The sequence below is a fragment of the Chionomys nivalis genome, chromosome 8 (genome assembly GCF_950005125.1).
Source record: "Chionomys nivalis chromosome 8, mChiNiv1.1, whole genome shotgun sequence".
Taxonomy (NCBI): Eukaryota; Metazoa; Chordata; class Mammalia; order Rodentia; family Cricetidae; genus Chionomys; species Chionomys nivalis.
The window spans coordinates 48123790-48143338 of NC_080093.1; the positions used below are offsets into that span (position 1 = coordinate 48123790).

Genomic DNA, 19549 nt, shown 5'->3' on the forward strand with positions numbered 1-19549 from the left:
TGCTCTTCCTCATGGGTTCTCTTCATCCTGTCCCCATTTCCCTGCTATAAGAAATATCTTGTGGCTTAAAGAGATAGTGGGGTCAGAGAAATACTGGTTTAGTCCTAAGAGTTGGATGACTCATATCTGAGGAGGGTTTAGTGACTGGAACAGGGAATGTAGGAGCAGACACCAGAGCTGGCTGACTTTTATGGGTCTCACAGTGCTGGGGACTAACCCTTCACGGCTATCCCACCTGGGTGCCTGGCACCCCTTCTTTCCTGCTAAGCTACAAAGCCTGTGATAGTCATCAAAACAGCTCAGATTGTGTTTCACTTTGGATCCTTGTCACTCCTATACATCTCCGTGAGACCATAGTTGGCTTAGCACGTGTAGCTTGGGTGCAAAACATTCATTACAGGAGGACTTGACAGTTGGAGACATAATAGTTGCTCAAAAACTATATAGTGGTCCCATTATATAGCCTAGGCTGACCTTGGACTTGCTGTGTAGCCTAGGCTGCCTGATGATTGCTCTTTAATTTAATTTTGAATAAAACAGTTGACATATGTTTTTTCATCTGCCCATGAAAAGTAGATGTTTTATTGCCACTTTACAGATAAGGAAACTAAAGTTAGTAGGTGAGGAACTAGGACTTGAACCTTACTTATTCTGAACTCCAGACAGTCCTTCAGCATGAATGCTAACACAGGTCATGTTGGGGTGGGTCTCTTCTCCTTTCCCCTTTTCAGGAAGATGTTGATGCAAGAAAGTTAACCTGAGCTGAGTGGCAGTTAGGATCTGAACCCTGGCAGTTTGTATCTAATATCTACACTGCTAATCCTAACCTATAAGGAAGCAGACACAGCAGGCTTATGTGGAAATGCTGCCTGTCTCACATAGACCAGACCTAGACCAGAAACACCAAGGGACCAGCAGGTGAAGCAGCAGGCTGGCTGGAACTTCCTAACTTGTGCTTCAGAGCTGCAAAGGGCCCTACTCCCCACATCTGTTTAGAATGAGAATTGCGAGTCTTCAGGCTTCTGCCCTAAAGCTCCCACTGTCTTTGGTTGTGCTCTTGGAAAAAGGGTATCACAAGAACTTATTAAAAGTTATCCCACACCCCCCCCCCAAAAAAAATAGTTACCAAGGGGATTAGAGAGATGGCTCAGTGGTTAAGAACATGTACTGCTGTTACAATTTTAAGCATCCACATAGTGGTTACAGCTGCTATAACTAGTTCTGGAGGATCCAGTGCTGTTCTGTTATCAGTAGGCTTATCCCCACACATGGTGCAAATACACACACTGAGGCACATGTACAGAGATATAATTATCTTTTAAAATGCCAAGGAAAGGGTCTGGGGTAGATCAGTTGCCTAAGCATGTATTGAGATTTTGGGTTCAATCCCCAGCACCACAAAAAAGAAAATTGCCAAGGAATTTACCCACTTAGCAGCTGAAGCAGAGGAAGGTTCCCAGCTGTTGGTGTCCTGGTTAGCAGCAGGGGAGGGGGGACCTGAGGGCAGTTTGTCAGGGAGAATGGGGCTAAGGAAAGGAGACTTTAGAAGCTAGGCCTTTGAGACCTGTGGATGGGCTCAGGGTATCATTCAAGAGACTGACATAGCAGACATAGCTGGGGATAGAATTTGCTTCTTGGCAAGGATGAGCCTCACAGTTCCTTTGGGAAGACATAAAGCAGAAACTTAAAATGTGCTTGTCCGGCCTCTACTGTGGAGCGCTACAGGGTGGCTGCAGGGGGACATGAGAAATGGTGAGGAACTGTAGCAGAGGTGACGCCCCAAGGGACAAGGGGGCCTTCGCAGTCGTCCATTGCAAGTACTTCTGGGGGCTGAGTTAGCAGTTGAGGGGAAAAAACACACAGCTGCTGCACGAAGGTCTTCAATCGACATGTCGGAGAAGAGGGGACTCTGTAATGCCCACAGTTTGCTAAGGAACCCCCCAGACAACTCCCTGGGTTGAAGTAAGTCACGCTTTTCCTCTATGGCTGTTGAATCAAGAGGGACTCTGAGAGTCAGAAACTGGACCCGCCATCTCCAGTCACCCTGCTGCCCATCCTTGAAGATTCCAAGGCAGCTTGCTTGGATCTGGCTCAGCATCTTCCTGGTGTGCTAAGATGTCCTATGAGAGATAGATAAATCAGGGCCCATATAGGGATGAAACCAGACTCCCTTTGACAGTTACATTGGAGTATAATTCACACACCATATCATCTACCCATTGAAAGTACAGATGGGTGGCTTATATTAAATTCTGTTTTGTGTCATTTGATTTCAGAACATTTTAATTGCCCCCCAAAAGAAACTTTACACCCTTTACTAACTTGTCACCCTCCAATGTCCCGCCACCCCCTAAATAGTCACGAATCTTTATTTGCCTTCCTAGAGTTTTGTGTTTTAGACAGTGATAAAAATGGAGTCAGATAAGATGGTCCTTCGTGGCCGGCTTCTCTGTGTCTTCAGGATCCTTTGGAGAGTAGCACGTGTCAGTGCTTCCTTTCTAGTTACGCTCAGCTCATACTCCATCGTGTTGTCATTTGACAGCTGATAAGCGTTTGAGTTGTTTCTCCTCTGGCAGTGAGGATTATGCTCCTGTGACCATTAATGCACTGGGATTTGTGTGGGCATGCATCCTCGTTCCTTTTGAGCATCTCCCTAGGAATTACTGGGAGTCCTGGTCTTTGGAAAATGTATAGATCTTCATTAGATCTACGCACTTTGTATTCAGCCCATTCACCCGTGCAGCATCTGTAACTGCTGCTGCTTCCCACCTTGTTTGAACCATTGAGTACAGGAGAGCAGGGCTGGGCAGGCTGCTGTAACAGACCCAGTCACTCAGTTCATTCTGTCAGGTGCTGCAGTGTGATGTGTCAGTGAATAAAGGACATTATAGGCCGTCTCAGTGGGCACAACAATAAACAAATGTAAAGAATGAATAGTAGAGGTTGATGCTAAGAACTGGGTGATGAGGAAGACTTTGAAGTGGTCAGACCATGTGCTCCTGCAACTGAGAAGCAGCACTCTCGCGGTTTGAACAGGGCCATCAGGACAAGGTTTCCCAAATGTGATGGGAGCAGAGGCTCCGCTAGATTAGTAATGGGAGTTAATGGGGCTTGGTGGTGCTAATGAGGTACAGCTCTGGTCCTGTGTGTATAGAGTCTTAGCCCTGAGCCCTTTGTTGTGTGCCTTTGCAATGAAGACTGGTTGTGATGCCCTCCCCTGCCCCTGCCCTCTTCCTCTTGTTTTATAATTTTTTGCATGCCTGCCAGTCCCATGGAATCTGCCCCTGCACCCAGCCTCTTGCCATGTTTTTTTTTTTTTTCAGAATTGAGGGTAGCATTAGACAGAACTGGAGGGGCAGCCTGTAAAGGCATGTCTGTTTCCACCCTGCAGCCCACCTTGGGACACCTTGATTCCAAGCCCAGCAGTAAGTCCAACATGCTGCGGGGCCGCAACTCAGCCACCTCTGCTGATGAGCAGCCCCATATTGGCAACTACCGGCTCCTTAAGACCATTGGCAAGGGTAACTTTGCCAAGGTGAAGTTGGCCCGGCACATCCTGACGGGGAAAGAGGTGAGCACTGGGGTTGGGACCATGGCAGCAGCTCCCATCGTGTTGACACTCCAACAGGCAGTGCTGAGACTGTTCCCACAGCCAGCTTCTTGTGTATCTATGTGATAGGTATGCCAGGAGCCAAGCATTAGAAGGAGTAGGAAATCCAGTGGAGAAAGTTATCATCAGGTCCTGGTTTTAACCTGATCAAGGAAGTGATCTTAGGCTTTTGTCTCATGTCCAGGTAGCTGTGAAGATCATTGACAAGACTCAGCTGAACTCCTCCAGCCTTCAGAAAGTAAGTGCCCAGTACCTTCCGTCCATTTCTAAACTTTGCTCTTAGTCCCAGCACTCTGGAGGCGGAGGCAGGTGTATCTCTGAATTCAAGACCAGCCTGGTCTACAGAGCAAGTTTCAGGACACCCAGGGCTACACAAAGAAATCCTGTCTCAAAATAAGCAAACAATAAAACCAAAAAACTTGTGCTTCTCCCCTATGGCCCTGGTTGGGTTTTCGTGGCAACTCCACCCAGTAGGCCTCCTGTCCACAGGCACAGGCTCTTCTGAAGTGGCCCCTTTCCAGCCACTTGGCCCTACCTGTCTGACCTACTTCCTGATTGTGTTATCTTCTGGCCTGGGTCCAGCTCTCTGTACAAACACGTCTATAGCATTACTAGAAGGACATGCAGCTACACTGAGACACCAGGTGATCCAGTGGAGTGCCCCTAGAAGTTCAGGGATGAATATAGAAGACTCGAATTCTAAGTCTGTGACAAGGTGCACACATTAAAAGTACCCCTAGTTACCCCTGATCTTTAGGCTCTTTTGCTGGATATCATTTTGGGAGTATGCAGCTTTTGTAGATAAAGTTGAACTTTTCTTCCCTTATTACTGGAGTTTTCCTTAGGTTGTAGGAGAACTCTCAAGTAGGGGCATAAACCCTGTACTAAAGAAACTGTACAGATGTGTGTGTGAAAAGAAAGGGCAGAGGGGCATCAGCTTGCAGGTAACTGACAGAGTTGGAAGCGCACTATCCCCCTCATTTTCCTGGATTCAGATATTTAGGAGAAGGAGGCTCCAGACTGGAAAATAAAGCAGTTCTTACCCAGGTTAGTCATGTTTCCCTTGGCCTTCCCAGTGTAGTTGACCCCTGCTTGTTTTTTCTAAGATCTGATTCTTTGTCTGGTATGGCCAAGAGAGGTGTTTTGTTTTGTTTTGTTTTTTGAGACAGGGTTTCTCTGTGAAACAGTCCTGGCTATCCTGGAACTAGCTCTTGTAGACCAGGCTGGCCTTGAACTCTTCCTCCCAAGTGCTGGGGATTAAAGGCGTGCGCCACCACCGCCAGCTTCAAGGGAATTTTTTTGTGAACATATTACAATGGCTGAATTAGAGGGATATGACCATGTAAACAGTCATGGTGATGGGAGGCAGGGATTGCTACCAAGGAGTTGCTGCCAGAGTTAGAGTGGATAAAGTGACATCCCTTGGCTTGCTAACAACTAGAATCAAGGGGTTCACAAATCCTGTTAGCCCTGAAAAGTTTTTATTACAAAACAGATGCAATGCTGTCATCACCAGGGCCTCCTGCTCAGAGCTTATGGAGGAAGAGAAGGAGACTTGTCCCTGCTACATTGGCTCTAGCCCTGCAGAGATGAAACTAGCATGGGATGGGCCTTGTAGCATTGTGGCTTACCACTCTGTTCATTGTCATGACAACCAGGACATCTCATTCCCTACCTCTCTTTTTCAACCTGCTTCTTCCTGATTGATTGGAAGGTACCAGTGCCAGACAAATGAGAGATTTTTTTGTATTGTTTTTGTTTGTTTGTTTGTTTTCTTTTTTGAATCAGGAACTCACCATGTAGCTGAGGCTAGTTTTGAACTCTTGTTCCTCCTGCCTCCACCACCAGGATGCAGAAATATAGCCTTTTTTTTTTTTTTTTTTTTTTTTTTTTTTTTGGTTTTTCGAGACAGGGTTTCTCTGTGGCTTTGGAGCCTGTCCTGGAACTAGCTCTGTAGACCAGGCTGGTCTCGAACTCACAGAGATCCGCCTGCCTCTGCCTCCCGAGTGCTGGGATTAAAGGCGTGCGCCACCACCGCCCGGCCTAGCCATTTTTTTAAAAAGCTTTTTTATTTATATGCTTTCTTAGCAAAGACAGTCTCATTCTGGCCATTCACTCTGTTGACATTTCTTCTTAGCAGTGTTCCCTAAAGTCTGAGTTTCTGAGGACACTGCTGCCCTCAGGATTTTAGGCAAGCCCAGAAAGCTCTAGGCTTTCCCAGAAGAGTGCTCCTTCAGAACAAATGGATATGCTTGAGAATGGGATGGTGGTACTGGCTCTGACTGCCATCGCAGATCTGCCCCCAGCGGTCACCCCTGAGATGGTGACCAGGGGCCTTTGCTTTTTACTAGCATAATTATTGGGTAAAGAAAGAACAAGAAAAGCCTGGGAGCTGGTGGAGGGAAAAGTTGGGCCAGATCCCTTTCATTCCAGTCCATGAACACTCTGGGACACCATTAGAGAGAGAAAGCCATTTTTACTATATTCTGTAAACTGCCTTCTGGATTAGGGCTCCAGATAAACCACCACCACCCAAAACAAACAAACAAACAAAAACCCCCAGTCCTCATATAAGTGGTGAGACCTGGAAAATTGCAAAACCTTTTCCAGTTCTCTGGACCCTGCAGGGGAAGAAGTTCATTTCTGTCATCTTTCTGTATGGAAATGTATGGTTTGGAGCCCCTGATTTTGTTTCACAGAGAGCGTGAGTGTGTGGAGGTGGATTTGATTAAAATTGGCATCAGCTATATATAGGAGTGGTTTCTTCTCTTGCTACTTCAGAGGCTCTGGAGAGAAAGGCCTCCCCCCGCCCCTAGTGCAGGCCCTCTGACATCTAGATGTCAGAAGATGACATGATGCCCCTTTGGAGCTCCCCTCTGGTCACTAACGCCACCCAAAGATTTGGGCTCTGAGCCGGGCGGTGGTGGCGCATGCCTTTAATCCCAGCACTCAGGAGGCAGAGGCAGGCGGATCTCTGTGAGTTCGAGGCCAGCCTGGTCTACAAGAGCTAGTTCCGGGACAGGCTCCAAAGCTACAGAGAGACCCTGTCTCAACCCCCCCCCCCCCAAAAAAAAAAAAAAAGATTTGGGCTCTGAGCTGGCAAAGGAACTCAGTGTCAAATACTGCAGGATTCGGGCCTCTTCCCCTGCAGAGGCTGTTAACTGCTGTCGGAGGCTAGATTAGATGGGCACGGGAAAAGGCATGGTCTGAGCAGGAAGTTAGTTAGGGAGCTTGCTCGACTCCTGCTTCCCTCTCTTTGTGGGTTTGGATTTGGTTTCTTTGGGGAAAAGGAAGGGTCTGTTTTAAAAAAAAAAAAAAGAAAGGAAGGAAACCTTACTGGGGGCTCTGGACGGGGTGGGGGTGGGGGGACCTGAAGTACGTTCATCAAGCGGGCATGAATGTAAACGCTTGTGTTTTCTCTTCCAGCTATTTCGAGAAGTAAGAATAATGAAGGTTTTGAATCATCCTAACATAGGTGAGAAGTGTTGTCATCCTTCTTCTCCCCTCAGCAAGGCTCCACACGCTTGTGTCTCTGCACACATGCGTCCTTCTCACCTCCCATTCTGGCCTAGGCAGACTCTACTTCTGAAGGCTCAGCTCACAGTGCAGCTGCCTCCTGGCCCTGTGGGCTGCCCTGAGTAATTTGGATGGTTCAAGAGGCCCTTAACATGTCTGGATACAGCAGATTTAATGTGTGACTCCTAAGTCCCAACACAGCCTTTTCCCTTGCAGTTAAGTTATTTGAAGTGATCGAGACTGAGAAGACCCTCTACCTTGTCATGGAGTATGCCAGTGGTGGTAGGTCCGACGCTGCCTCTTGCATTACTCTCTGTTCCCACCACACCCTCCACTCCCACCCTACTCAGTGTACTCCACCATCTCACCTCTTGCAGGAGAGGTATTTGATTATCTGGTGGCCCACGGCAGGATGAAAGAAAAAGAAGCTCGAGCGAAATTCCGCCAGGTGAGTGTGTCTCCACCCTCTGCTGTAGACCCAGCTCAGTCATTTCAGTCATGGTTCAGCTCCTTCATAATAGCTTGGCCATGGGCAGGTTAATGAGTCCCTCCTTCTGTGAAGGAGCTGTGATGGTAAGAAATTGCCAAGCACACAGTGGGACTTCAGGCAGACTACTGATTACTTCTCTTACACATTTGACATTTTTGGGGTTTGGCACAGAAGAGGAACTGCCTGAGCCATGGCCTTAGAAGAGGGTCCTTTTGATCTCTGCTGGTTCTCTTGGTAACTTCAAAATAGGTCATGGGTGACAGCCCTGCCAATCCCTGTGGCTCACTCTCAGACCCCCAAGCTAACCCTGATTCCTTCCTTTCAGATAGTGTCTGCTGTACAGTACTGTCACCAGAAGTTTATTGTTCACAGAGATCTAAAGGTGAGGAGTGTGTGTACGTCTCTCCTGTGTCTTCCTGTGGGTCTGACTGTTCTCCTTCAGTCAGGATGAGTATTCCAGAAACTTCCTAAAGACCTGGAAGTCTTTAAGAATGGCCTTGTACCTAGACTTAGGCTCCTACCACACCACTAAAAGCATAGAGTCTTTCTCCTTGCCAGCTCTCAGGTATGGCAGGAATACTCAAGGCTTTCCTCGTCCTTTGGACATCCTGGCGGCTGACCTAGGAAAAAGTGTAAATGTGATTCTGATACCACAGCTACTCTGTAGACATACACACGTTATCTCTGTTACCAAGACACTCATATTTGCACTGCTTGTGAGTCTCCGTTGCTGAAAGAACGTGCAGGCATGACCACGACACAGAGGCTACTCTGGAGCTTGTGTAGCTCTCAAGATCCCTAGGCCTCAGATCCCATCTTCATGCCTCCTGTCCAGCCTTCTGTGCTGACTGACCCTGCCCTGAAGATGGAGAAAGATCTGAACTAGAGATGGCTTTCTGGTGGCTCTCCCATTGCCCTCAATCGTGCCTTATCCCAGTGTCTTGGGGTTCTCTCCATGGGGCTCTGATGCTCCCCATCTTCCCTCTCAGGCAGAAAACCTACTCTTGGATGCTGATATGAACATCAAGATTGCAGACTTTGGCTTTAGCAACGAATTCACCTTTGGGAACAAGCTGGATACTTTCTGTGGCAGTCCTCCTTATGCTGCCCCAGAGCTCTTCCAGGGCAAAAAATACGATGGTCCTGAGGTGGATGTATGGAGCCTGGGAGTCATCCTCTATACACTGGTCAGCGGGTCCCTGCCTTTCGATGGACAGAACCTCAAGGTGAAGTGCAGCCTTAGATCCTTTCTGGTTTTGTCTCTTCTTGGCCTCTGGTCTTACCTCTATTCTCTCAACAACTTTCTACTTGTCCACATTTTTTCTCAAGCCAGAGCCTCAGAAAGGCTGAGAAAAGCAGTTCAGTGGTCTTCCCTGCTGGATAGAGTCACATGCTTGTAATTTCAGCAGTGGAGAGGCTGGGGCAAGAAGATTCAGAATTTCATGCCAGCCTGGGCTGGAGAGTGAGAGATCACAAAACAAACTTAATGGGTGGTGGTGGCGGCAGCAGCGGCGATGCCCGCCTTTAATCCCAGCACTTGGGAGGCAGAGGCAGGTGGATCTCTATGAGTTCAAGGCCAGCCTGGTCTACAGAGTGAGTTCCACGGGCGGTGGTGGCGCACGCCTTTAATCCCAGCACTCGGGAGGGAGGCAGAGGCAGGCGGATCTCTGTGAGTTCGAGACCTGGTCTATAAGAGCTGGTTCCAGGATAGGCTCCAAAAACCACAAGAGAAACCCTGTCTCGAAAAAAACAAAACAAAACAAAAAAAAAAGAGTGAGTTCCAGGATAGCCAGGACTGTTTCACAGAGAAACCCTGTCGGGGGGTGGGGGGTGGAAAGCAGCAAAAACAAAAAGGGACTAGCAAGGTAGGTTGGTGGATAAAGTTTTATTCCCCAGGACCTGCACAGTAGAGGAAGAAAACCTGACCTCCTACAAGTTGTCCTTTGACCTCCACTCACACTGTAGTGCACACATACCCCGTCAACAAAGTTATTTTTCTTTTTTTAAAAAAAAATGCAGTTTTTTTTTTTGTTTTTTTTTTTTTTTTTTTTTTTTTTGGTTTTTCGAGACAGGGTTTCTCTGTGGTTTTGGAGCCTGTCCTGGAACTAGCTCTGTAGACCAGGCTGGTCTCGAACTCACAGAGATCCGCCTGCCTCTGCCTCCCGAGTGCTGGGATTAAAGGCGTGCGCCACCACCGCCCGGCCAAAAAATGCAGTATTTAAGCATAGGAATTAGAATCTTGATCCTGTCTGGAAGAGACAGTGTATGTCTACCTCTCTGAAGCACTCTAAGATGTACATGGTTTATAGGGCTTGGTGGCCTCACGTGTGAGTTGCTGTAACCCCAGACTTTGCATCCTCTTTTTCAATGTCTGCTTATCTGGATCCTGTAATGGATGTAAGACTGTTCCCTTGGCCTGGGGGTGACTTAAATTCTCTAACCACAGGAGCTACGAGAGCGGGTACTGAGGGGGAAATACCGTATTCCGTTCTACATGTCCACGGACTGTGAAAACCTGCTTAAGAAATTTCTCATACTTAATCCTAGTAAGAGAGGTACTTTAGAGGTGAGCAGCGAGAATCCAGCCGGCCAAAAATCCTGGGGTTCCCAAGGAGACCACCATGCTGAGTTTCCTCCATCTCTGTACTTTGCCTTTCCCTCTCTTCCCAGCAAATTATGAAAGACCGGTGGATGAACGTGGGGCACGAGGACGATGAGCTGAAGCCTTACGTGGAGCCACTCCCTGACTACAAGGACCCCCGGCGGACAGGTGAGCCTGTGCTGGCTGGGAACTGGAGCCTGCCCATAGATGGAGACCAGCCTTAACTGTCCTTCTCTCCCCCAACCACCAGAGTTGATGGTGTCCATGGGTTACACACGGGAAGAGATCCAAGACTCACTGGTGGGCCAGAGGTACAATGAAGTGATGGCCACCTATTTGCTTCTGGGCTACAAGAGCTCTGAGGTGCGTACTCTGTATTCTCGTGCCCTGACCTGCCGTTTGCACTGTAGGTGGCGCCCAGCCTTTAGCCTCATACCCTCTGCCTAATTAGCGTGAGGCCTCAGCCATGGTGCATAAGATCCTCCGTTAAAGAGCAGGAGGTGGCACTAGGCCAGGCCTGGACTCTGAGTGATGAGTTGAAGTGGCTCATTGTGTTGATTAGAAAGGGCTGAGGTGGTCAGGATGGAAGTTCTGTGGAGGCCCATTATCTTGTCTCTCTGTCTGGAAGTGTCCATCTCTAGGTTTCTGTGTGTATCCGTGTCTGTTTTACAGGAAGCTTCCCCAGTGTATTGCCTCTTTCTGGATCTTGTATCTGGATGTGTTTCTTTGTGTCGCGTGTCTGTCTTGGCTATGGATCTGGAAGCTCTATGGTTGTTCTTTTGCTAGTTTAGGTTCTAAGTGCCCACCTGTACTCACAGTTGCCTGCCCCGGTAGTGGTGGGGGTCTCTCTTGGTTATAACTTTCACCTGGTTTAGAGATATTTCCATGGCACCTGGTATGAGCCCCAGGTTTCCCTGTGGGAAGGGATGGGTTTCTTAGTCTGAATGTGCGTGTGCTTGTGGGTGCGTGTGTCTCTGGATATGCAGATTTGAGTAGCCCTCTCTGAGGAATTAGTGTCTTTGTGGGACGTGTCCTGTCAATGTCAGAGCATATGTGATCAAGGGCATCTGTCTGCATCAGTCATATAAGATGAAGTCTGTGTGTTAGGGCAGGTGGAACATGCAAGCTTATCTATCTGGAGGAATCTCTTCGGGACTTTCAGTCTCCTTTAAAGCCACGTTTTCTGTTCTTGCAGCTGGAAGGTGACACCATCACTTTGAAGCCCCGGCCTTCAGCTGATTTGAGCAACAGTAGTGCCCCATCTCCATCCCACAAGGTTCAACGCAGTGTCTCTGCCAACCCAAAGCAGCGACGCTCCAGTGACCAGGGTATGTGCTTTTGGGAATCACATGGCGGGGACAGCTTTCTTCTGAGCCCCAGTAGGGTCTAAGGCTGTGGGGAACAGCTCCATTTCAGTCCTGGTTCAGCTCCTTCATAATAGCTTGGCTATGGGCAGGTTACTAACTTCCTCTACTTCTGTGAAGGAGCTGTAATGGTAAGAAAGTAGCAAGCACACAGCAGGACTTCAGGCAGACTACTTCTCTTACACATTTCACGTTTTGCCCCGTAGCCGTCCCTGCCATTCCCACCTCGAATTCCTATTCTAAGAAGACTCAGAGTAACAATGCAGAAAATAAGCGGCCTGAGGAAGAGACAGGGCGGAAAGCCAGCAGCACCGCCAAAGTGCCTGCCAGCCCTCTGCCTGGCCTGGAGAGGAAGAAAACCACTCCTACCCCCTCCACAGTAAGCCATGAGCTACCATCCCCAGGCCCTCGTCTCCCTCTTGTCCTCTGGTCTTCCTTGGTGCAGCCTGGCCCTTGGCTGTACCTGAGCTTACTGTAGAAAGTAAGCTACAGAGCAGCTTGGGGCAGGGGCATCCAGTAGTCCTGGGAAACAGCATTGGCTCCTGTGAGACAGCTCTTGCCCTCCATTCCTCACAGAACAGCGTCCTCTCCACCAGCACAAACCGAAGCAGGAACTCCCCACTTTTGGACAGGGCCAGCCTTGGCCAGTCCTCTATCCAGAATGGTAAAGACAGGTGAGTACCTGGATTGCCTGCCGCGATGTCGGGGCCACTTCTCACAGTGGCAAAGATACCTGTCAATAGCATCATCTTCTGCTCTCCAGAGCAGTGTCCCTGGAGTCGTGTCCTGGCCCTGTCCAGTCTAGCCATCCGCCCTCCCTGCTCCATGCCGTCCTTCCTCCTGTCCTCCTCTGCTCTTTGACATTTGCCAAGCATAGGTTACCACATGAGCTGCTCATCAGTCATCCTGCTTCTTGATCACGCCAAGCCCAGAATTGTCCATCTGTCTAGGTACCTATGACTTTATGTTTGGGACCCCGACTGAGGGACTCCCCAGTGAGGGCTTTACTGTGGCCTTAGAAGCACAGTTCCCCACCTTGCCTGCCACCTTGCTTGGCGTGTTACATTTCTGGTTCCACGTCTTTTGAGTTTAATGAAAGTTTCTCCTCAACAGCATCCTGTCCTTTGTATAGAGGGAAAACCATTGTGTGGCCTCAATATGGTGGCCCTCCTCTCAGTTTTCCCTCACTTTGGTTTTCTCTTCCCAGGCTCTGGCCCTCCTAGCTGTTTACTCACCTTGCCCTCCTTCAGTGATGGTCCTTAGCTCTCACTCCCTGGAACCGCTCCCTGGGCCTGACCTGCATCCGCCAAGGCTACAGCTCTGACCCTGGCCCTGCCCTTGCTTCCTAACCCAGACTCTTATCTCACCCTTAATCCGGGCCTCTCCGCTGCTTTTGTCTCCTAGCCTAACCATGCCAGGGTCCCGGGCCTCCACGGCTTCTGCTTCTGCCGCAGTCTCTGCGGCCCGGCCCCGCCAGCACCAGAAATCCATGTCTGCCTCCGTACACCCCAACAAGGCCTCTGGGTTGCCCCCCACGGAGAGTAACTGTGAGGTGCCTCGGCCCAGGCAAGTGTGCTGGGGTGGCTAATGCACTTGTCCCTGGCCTGTCTCACCCTTGCCCTACGGTATCTTCCCACCTAGGGGGGCCTGCTGCATTTTTGTCATCTTAGCTACGAGAAATAGCTCTGTGCCCTACACCCAGGAAACAGAGGACACACGTGACAGCAATGCCCTCCTCCTCCAGCCCCCCGGAACAGGAGTGCAGGAGGCTGTCTAGAAGCTCCAGAGGGAAGGCTTTTTTGTTCTGTTCTGAACGGACAGTCAGCTCTTGAGGGTTCTCGTTGTCCCCTTGCAGGTCCAGGGCCAACTCTCTCCAGCCTATACTGCTTGTATACATGGGTCCTCCTTGTCTCCCCTCCTCCTCCCCAGACCATCTCACTACTGTCCTCAATGGTCAGTCTTCTCCTTCTGTGTCCTCCGTGATGGCTGCTTCTGCCCTAGCATTCCCCTTCCCCATCCCAGGGCCTGCATGTGCTCAGCACTGGTGGCTCCCTATACCTGACATATGCCTTTGCCCCTACCTCTTTTCCCATAGCACAGCCCCCCAGCGTGTCCCTGTCGCCTCCCCCTCCGCCCACAACATCAGCAGCAGTGGTGGAGCCCCAGACCGAACTAATTTCCCCCGGGGTGTGTCCAGTCGAAGCACTTTCCATGCTGGGCAGCTCCGACAGGTGCGGGACCAGCAGAATCTGCCCTACGGTGTGACCCCAGCCTCTCCCTCTGGCCATAGCCAGGGCCGGCGGGGGGCCTCTGGCAGCATCTTCAGCAAGTTCACCTCCAAGTTTGTCCGCAGGTAAGGGGCTGGGACCAGGCTTTCCCACTTGCGTGGGGGTTGGTGGTGGGGACAACAGAGCTGGGGTTGGGGCCTTAGCAGGACTAAGAAATAGAGTTGTTCTCAACATCGTCGGCACCTAGACTCATCCTCTTAGGCCTTTCCCCAGCTCTTCTCAGGCACCCCTCATTTGATGGCCCCAAGCAGATGGGCGATGCCGCCTCCTCTCTAGAGGAGTGTGAACTCAGATGCTAAAATAAAAGCCCCCTCTTCTCTCCTGGGTTCCCATGGAAACTTATATTTGGTGACGCAGCTGCAAAGTCATGAGGCATGAGCTAGGCTGGGTTGACAAGATTTTCCTAGTCTATTCTTGCCCCCTTTGACCTCCTTCCCCTGTTCGCCCTCCCCCAGGTAGATTGTGTCTGGCTCTAACAATGTTCTTCTGCCCTGGGGCTTCCCAGGCAAACCCCATAAATCAAATGGCTGCTGAGGGCCGAGTGGCCTCTCCTGCAGCACCAGGGTTCCAGTACCTTCCTAGCCTAGACCCAGGTGGGGAATTTCTTCATGAGGTGGCTCAGCCATGGAATCTCCTAGGGATACTAAACTGTTCAGAACACGGGGGGGGGGGGCTTTTTGAGAGCCGATCTACCCCACCTGCTGCTTGTCCCTTCACCCATCCAAGCCGCCAGACACAGGTGAGGCTGCAGGGGCCAACAGACCTGAAGTCCAGGACTCTAGTCTCGCTGAGCGGCTCTTCTAAAACTCGGGAGGCCCTTGAACCTGACAAGCCCACTCCCACCTGCTTATCCACATACCGTCTTGTTGGTTTTTTTTGTTTTTTGTTTGTTTGTTTGTTTGATTGGGTTTTCTTTTTATTTCTTTTTTTATTTTGTCTTTTTTTGTTTTGTTTTTTTTTTAGAAATCTGTCTTTCAGGTTTGCCAGAAGGTAGGCGTTGAGCCCGCTCTGTATGTGTGTGTGTTTGTCTGTGTCTTTGTCCTGCCTCTGTCACTAACTCCCCTGTTGGCTGATGCTTCCTGTCTCTCTGCTGACCTTGTATATGTGGACCTCCTGTCTGCTATCTTAAAGGGATGAAGATTTCTCTGGTGGGGTCTCAGCCCTAAGCCGACCTTCCTGCCCTTTCACACTGGCAGGACTTAGAATACGTGTTCTCCTGAGAAGACATTTTGGGTCCCTCAGAGCAAAAGACTTTGCAAGTGAGGGGCCTCCCTTGGTCTGCAGGCACATGTCCTCGAAGAGAAGAGACCTCAGGGACTCTCCCTTTAAGATTGTGTCCTCATCCCTACCCAGGTTTGGGTCGCACTGGGCTCCCTTTCTGGCCCTTCCCTGTTGTGTGCATGTGCTGCAAGAAACCTTCACGGGGTTGAGGTGCATCTGCAATGATGTCTTATTTGGGGGTGTCCTGGACTTGCTGAACCTCAGGGCTGTGACCTGTCTCCCCTGGACTATGGTATGACAGGACTTTGGAGGTACTACAGGGACATTAAGGGTCCCTTGACTAGCCTGACTCCTCCAGGCCCCAGAAGCTTTTGCCTCATGGATGTAGTAGAGCGCCCCCTTCTGGTGGATACTGCAGAACTGACCCAGCCCACCCTGGCACCGCATCTGGGCTCTTACACTGCTCTCCTCTGGGCTGTTTCCTCCAGATGTCGCCTGAGCCTGCCAAAGAGCCAAGAGCTGGATATTCTCAGGCAGGGGTCATTCTGCCGCCAGGCCCTGGTGGAACAGCAGGAGGCCCACACCTTGCTCCTGCATCTCCCTTCCTGGGACAGAGCCTGGCTTGTTCAGCCTTGGCCATGTCCTCTGCAGGCGTAGGTACGCCAGGTACTGAGCTGCAGACTGAGGGCCAGATTGGGAGCTCTGGATTTGCCTGGCAGGTGCCTTGGCTCCTCAGATGAGAGAGAAATGGGCCAGATGGGATCTTGAGACATCCCTATCACCCAGCCCACCCCCAGCTCACTGCATGGCTGGCAGGACCTGCCCCATTGGGGCCTGGAGAGAGCGGACAGAGCCCCATCCTTGGCACTCGGGTCCTGCTCACAGTGTGCTCGTTGGCATCTGTGTCTTGTGTCTTCCTGCTCCTTTTACATGTGCTGCTGCTACTGCTCTCTCTCCTCCTTGTCCCTCCTCTCCCTACAGCCCCCAGAATCCCAGGTCCGGGTACTCATCTTCCTGGCAGGAGCTGGAGAAGCCGCTCAGTGGGGCCAGACCTCTTTCTCACCTCCCTAGGGCCCTGCCCAGCCCTTGCCTTGTGTGAGCAACCAGCCTGGCAGCCAGCAGTAGGGGAGCTAGCAGCACAGTGGTCTTTCCCACTGGACCCCAGACACCTATCCCAGGTGTCTACTTATCAACTCCAGGTTTTGACACAGTGACCTCTAAGAGGCTTTCACAGTCCCTCTTCCAAGACAGACAGTATGGCCTTCACCTCCGTCTTCATTCTGACACTCTGGTTATTGGCACAGAAATTTACTCCCAGCCCCCATGCCAGTAGCGATCTTGAGCCTGGCTGTGGGCTGGATGGGGAGCTACTGGTGCTGGGCTGTGCTCTGGGTACAATGTGCCTGCACAGCCACACCCTCCTCCCCCAGAGCTAGGGCTCCTTCCACCAGCACAGATCTCTGGGAATGTGGGGAGGGACAGCCCCCCGCTGGGGCTCCCTGTCAGAAAGGGGCAGTCAAGCTGCCAGTGTGAGGGACTACCAAGCCATGTTGGTCTGTAGTTGGCTGGCAAGTAGCTTTTGGGTTTGGGTCCTGCCCACCCACTGGTGGCCTGTCCCCAGACCCAGCCTCACCTGGGTCTGCAGGGTGGAAGGAGCGAGAGATCCCAGACTAAACTCTCCCTCGCTCTGTTTTTTGAGGAACCTGAATGAACCTGAAAGCAAAGACCGAGTGGAGCCGCTCAGGTGAGAGGGCCGGAGCCAGCAGTATTGGCCCCGCCCAGGCCGCCGGGCTTGCCACAGCATCCTGCTCCTCTTCCTCCAGTGGCTCGCGCTCTCGCTCTCTCTCGCGCTCTCTCTCTCTCTCTCTCTCTCTCTGGCGATTCTGCCCTGCCTCCCTCTTGGGGGCTCCCTTTCCTAGGAGAATTTCCCTTTCCCACGCCTACCCTACCCGCAGTGGCTCTGGGCCTTGCTCAGGTCCTAGTGCATTCTGGAACCAGAACCCTGGCAGGGCAGGGACACTCCAGGTTCCTACGCTTCCTGGCCTTGCTGCTCAGCCTCCTCATCCTCATGGAAGACAGTCTGCTTGGTGCTGCTCGGTGCCCTTGTTCCCTGCCTGGTTCCCTAAAGAAAAGAACCAGTAACAGCATGGACCTGCCACCCTACCCCAGCTGGCCTCTTCTCACCCTCCATCCTGAGAGACAAGAGCCTCCCATGTCCTATGTGCCTCTCCAGGACAAGGGACTGGCCGCTCCCTCTTCCAGCTGTTGCTGCACTCCTTCCTGCTTTCCTCTCTGGCCTCAGGGTCTGTCTGCCAGGGTGGCTCTCTCATGGGTAGGATGTCTCAGCCCTATCTTACACCTCCCTCTACCCTGTCCACAGACCTCACGTGGTAGGCGGTGGAGGCAATGACAAGGAAAAGGAAGAATTTCGGGAGGCCAAGCCTCGTTCCCTGCGCTTCACCTGGAGCATGAAGACCACGAGCTCTATGGAGCCCAATGAGATGATGCGGGAAATCCGCAAGGTGCTGGACGCCAACAGCTGCCAAAGCGAGCTGCACGAGCGATACATGCTGCTGTGCATGCATGGCACCCCAGGCCACGAGAACTTTGTGCAGTGGGAGATGGAGGTGTGCAAACTGCCCCGGCTGTCTCTCAACGGTGTTCGGTTTAAGCGGATATCGGGCACCTCCATGGCCTTCAAAAACATTGCCTCCAAAATAGCCAATGAGCTGAAGCTTTAACAGGCTGTCAGGAGGGGGGCAGCAGAGACCCACCAGTGGACTTGGCTGCTTGGGCCAACCCTGCATCCCCAGGGAGAAACTGCAGGATGAATTGGTGTGTCTCCCCTGCTGGCACTTGTCCCCTTCCAGGCTCTTCTCAGTTTTTTCTTCCATGTTTGTGGGGGATGGGAAATGGTTCTTCCTCCCTCACATTCACCCCTGCCCAGAAGTCCCTCCTTCCCCTCTTCCCCTACAGGAGGCAAAGGAAGGGGAAGGGGGGGGCAGGGCTCCCCCTCGGTACTGCGGTTGCACAGAGTATTTCGCCTAAACCAAGAAAATTTTTATTACCAAAAAGAAAAAAATGAAAAAAAAAAACTCCCAGCGGCCACCTTTCCTCCCTGCCCCATTGGGACAGTCAAGACTGGATCTGTGGGGTTCCTGGAAGGGTGGCTCAGGGCTGGAACACTCTCAGGCAAGAGTGGTGGAGTTCCCTGGCAGGCCCTCCGCCAGGCCCACTTTGGGCTTCTCCCCTCTCCCCTCTTCTTTCCCCTCTAAGTGACCCACCAGAGGTGGCCTTCCCCGCCCCCGGGCCCTTGGGCTACAGGCCTTTACACTGAGGCCGGGTGGGGGTACTGCACAGCCTTGGCGAGGGCGGGCGGTGGGACCCTGGTCCCCTCCATACCATGTCCTCTGCTCACCTTCCCCAGAGCTGGGCATTTCCTTCCATGAGCTGCTGTGGGGATATTTGTTCCCCTCTTTAGAAGTCTGTGCCATCTTCTCCCACCTTTCCGGCGGAAGGCGGGGCTGACCCCAGTACTGGGAGAGGGGTGGGGGTTGGGTCGTGGGCTCTCAGCCCCCAGGGGGCTGCTTGGGAGCGGGAACACAGCCTTCTCCGTTAGGGGCGTGTTTGTCTGAAAGCACAGCCCCTCACCACCACCACCCCACTGCTTCCCCTTCCTTGGCATTAATCTGGGCACCGTTCTCCTTCAGCCTTGCTTTTCCTCCTGGACCTGCCGCCCTCCTCTCAGGAGACTGCCCAGGGCCTCTGTGGCTGCCTGGCGGAAGGCTGGATTGGGCGGCAGGTCCAGGAGCCTCTGTCCTTCATAGGGTGAGGCAAAGTGACTCGCGCTTGCTAACCTCCAAGGCCAGTGTGTGAATGGGTGGCTCTAGGCGTTTGGCTGGTGGTGGCCACTGCATCCCTTAATTTATTTCTCTGCTGTTTCAGTTCTTGAGAAATTGGGGGAGTCTTACAGAGGCTGCCCCTGCCCTCACCTGAGTTGTACATTTTTTTTGTGATGGGTTTTATTTTTTATTATTTTTTTGATTTACAATGACTCCACCCCTAGCCTGTGTCATGTCAGCCCTACCCTCACCGGTTCATCACCCTGGCTCCCAGACCAGGCCAGACTCAGCCACATGTTGAGTCCTTGGGTTCCAGGAAGGGACCTTGCCAACCTCAACCCTCCAGCCCCGTGCTCCACTGGCTATGGCTCAGACCAAGGGCTCCTCCTCCCCCCTCTTGCCCTATGGAACAGCCCGGGTGCTCCAAGGGGGCCAGGAGGGCATGGCTTGGCTCCCAGCGACTGGGGTGGGGGCCGGGGCACCCAGGCAAGGTGGCCCCTCCCTGCCTAGCCCCCTCTTCCCTTACCCTGCACTTAGTTTCTCCTCTGGATCAAACACGTAATAAAGAGAATGTTTGGAATCTGAGCTGCCTCCTGTTTCTTCTCCCTGTTGGGCG

The 19549-nt window shown here is 51.6% G+C and overlaps 1 protein-coding gene across 10 annotated transcripts in view; it reads left to right on the top strand.

Moving 5' to 3' along the window:
• Mark2 (microtubule affinity regulating kinase 2) overlaps positions 1 to 19518 on the top strand; it is a 66518-nt gene extending 47000 nt beyond the window's left edge. For 4 of the 10 annotated variants that reach the window (XM_057779093.1, XM_057779092.1, XM_057779085.1 and 1 more), the window contains exons 2-19: positions 3392 to 3571; positions 3795 to 3848; positions 7037 to 7085; positions 7343 to 7408; positions 7504 to 7574; positions 7942 to 7998; positions 8606 to 8842; positions 10063 to 10182; positions 10287 to 10386; positions 10469 to 10581; positions 11414 to 11546; positions 11789 to 11961; positions 12159 to 12256; positions 12987 to 13148; positions 13678 to 13935; positions 14834 to 14860; positions 16791 to 16835; positions 17472 to 19518. In XM_057779093.1, the coding sequence (XP_057635076.1) occupies positions 3437 to 3571; positions 3795 to 3848; positions 7037 to 7085; positions 7343 to 7408; positions 7504 to 7574; positions 7942 to 7998; positions 8606 to 8842; positions 10063 to 10182; positions 10287 to 10386; positions 10469 to 10581; positions 11414 to 11546; positions 11789 to 11961; positions 12159 to 12256; positions 12987 to 13148; positions 13678 to 13935; positions 14834 to 14860; positions 16791 to 16835; positions 17472 to 17832 (2259 nt within the window). In that variant the 5' untranslated portion in view covers positions 3392 to 3436 and the 3' untranslated portion in view covers positions 17833 to 19518. The other 6 variants (XM_057779087.1, XM_057779090.1, XM_057779088.1 and 3 more) reach the window with 6 other exon arrangements.
• The last annotated feature ends 31 nt before the right edge of the window (positions 19519 to 19549 follow it).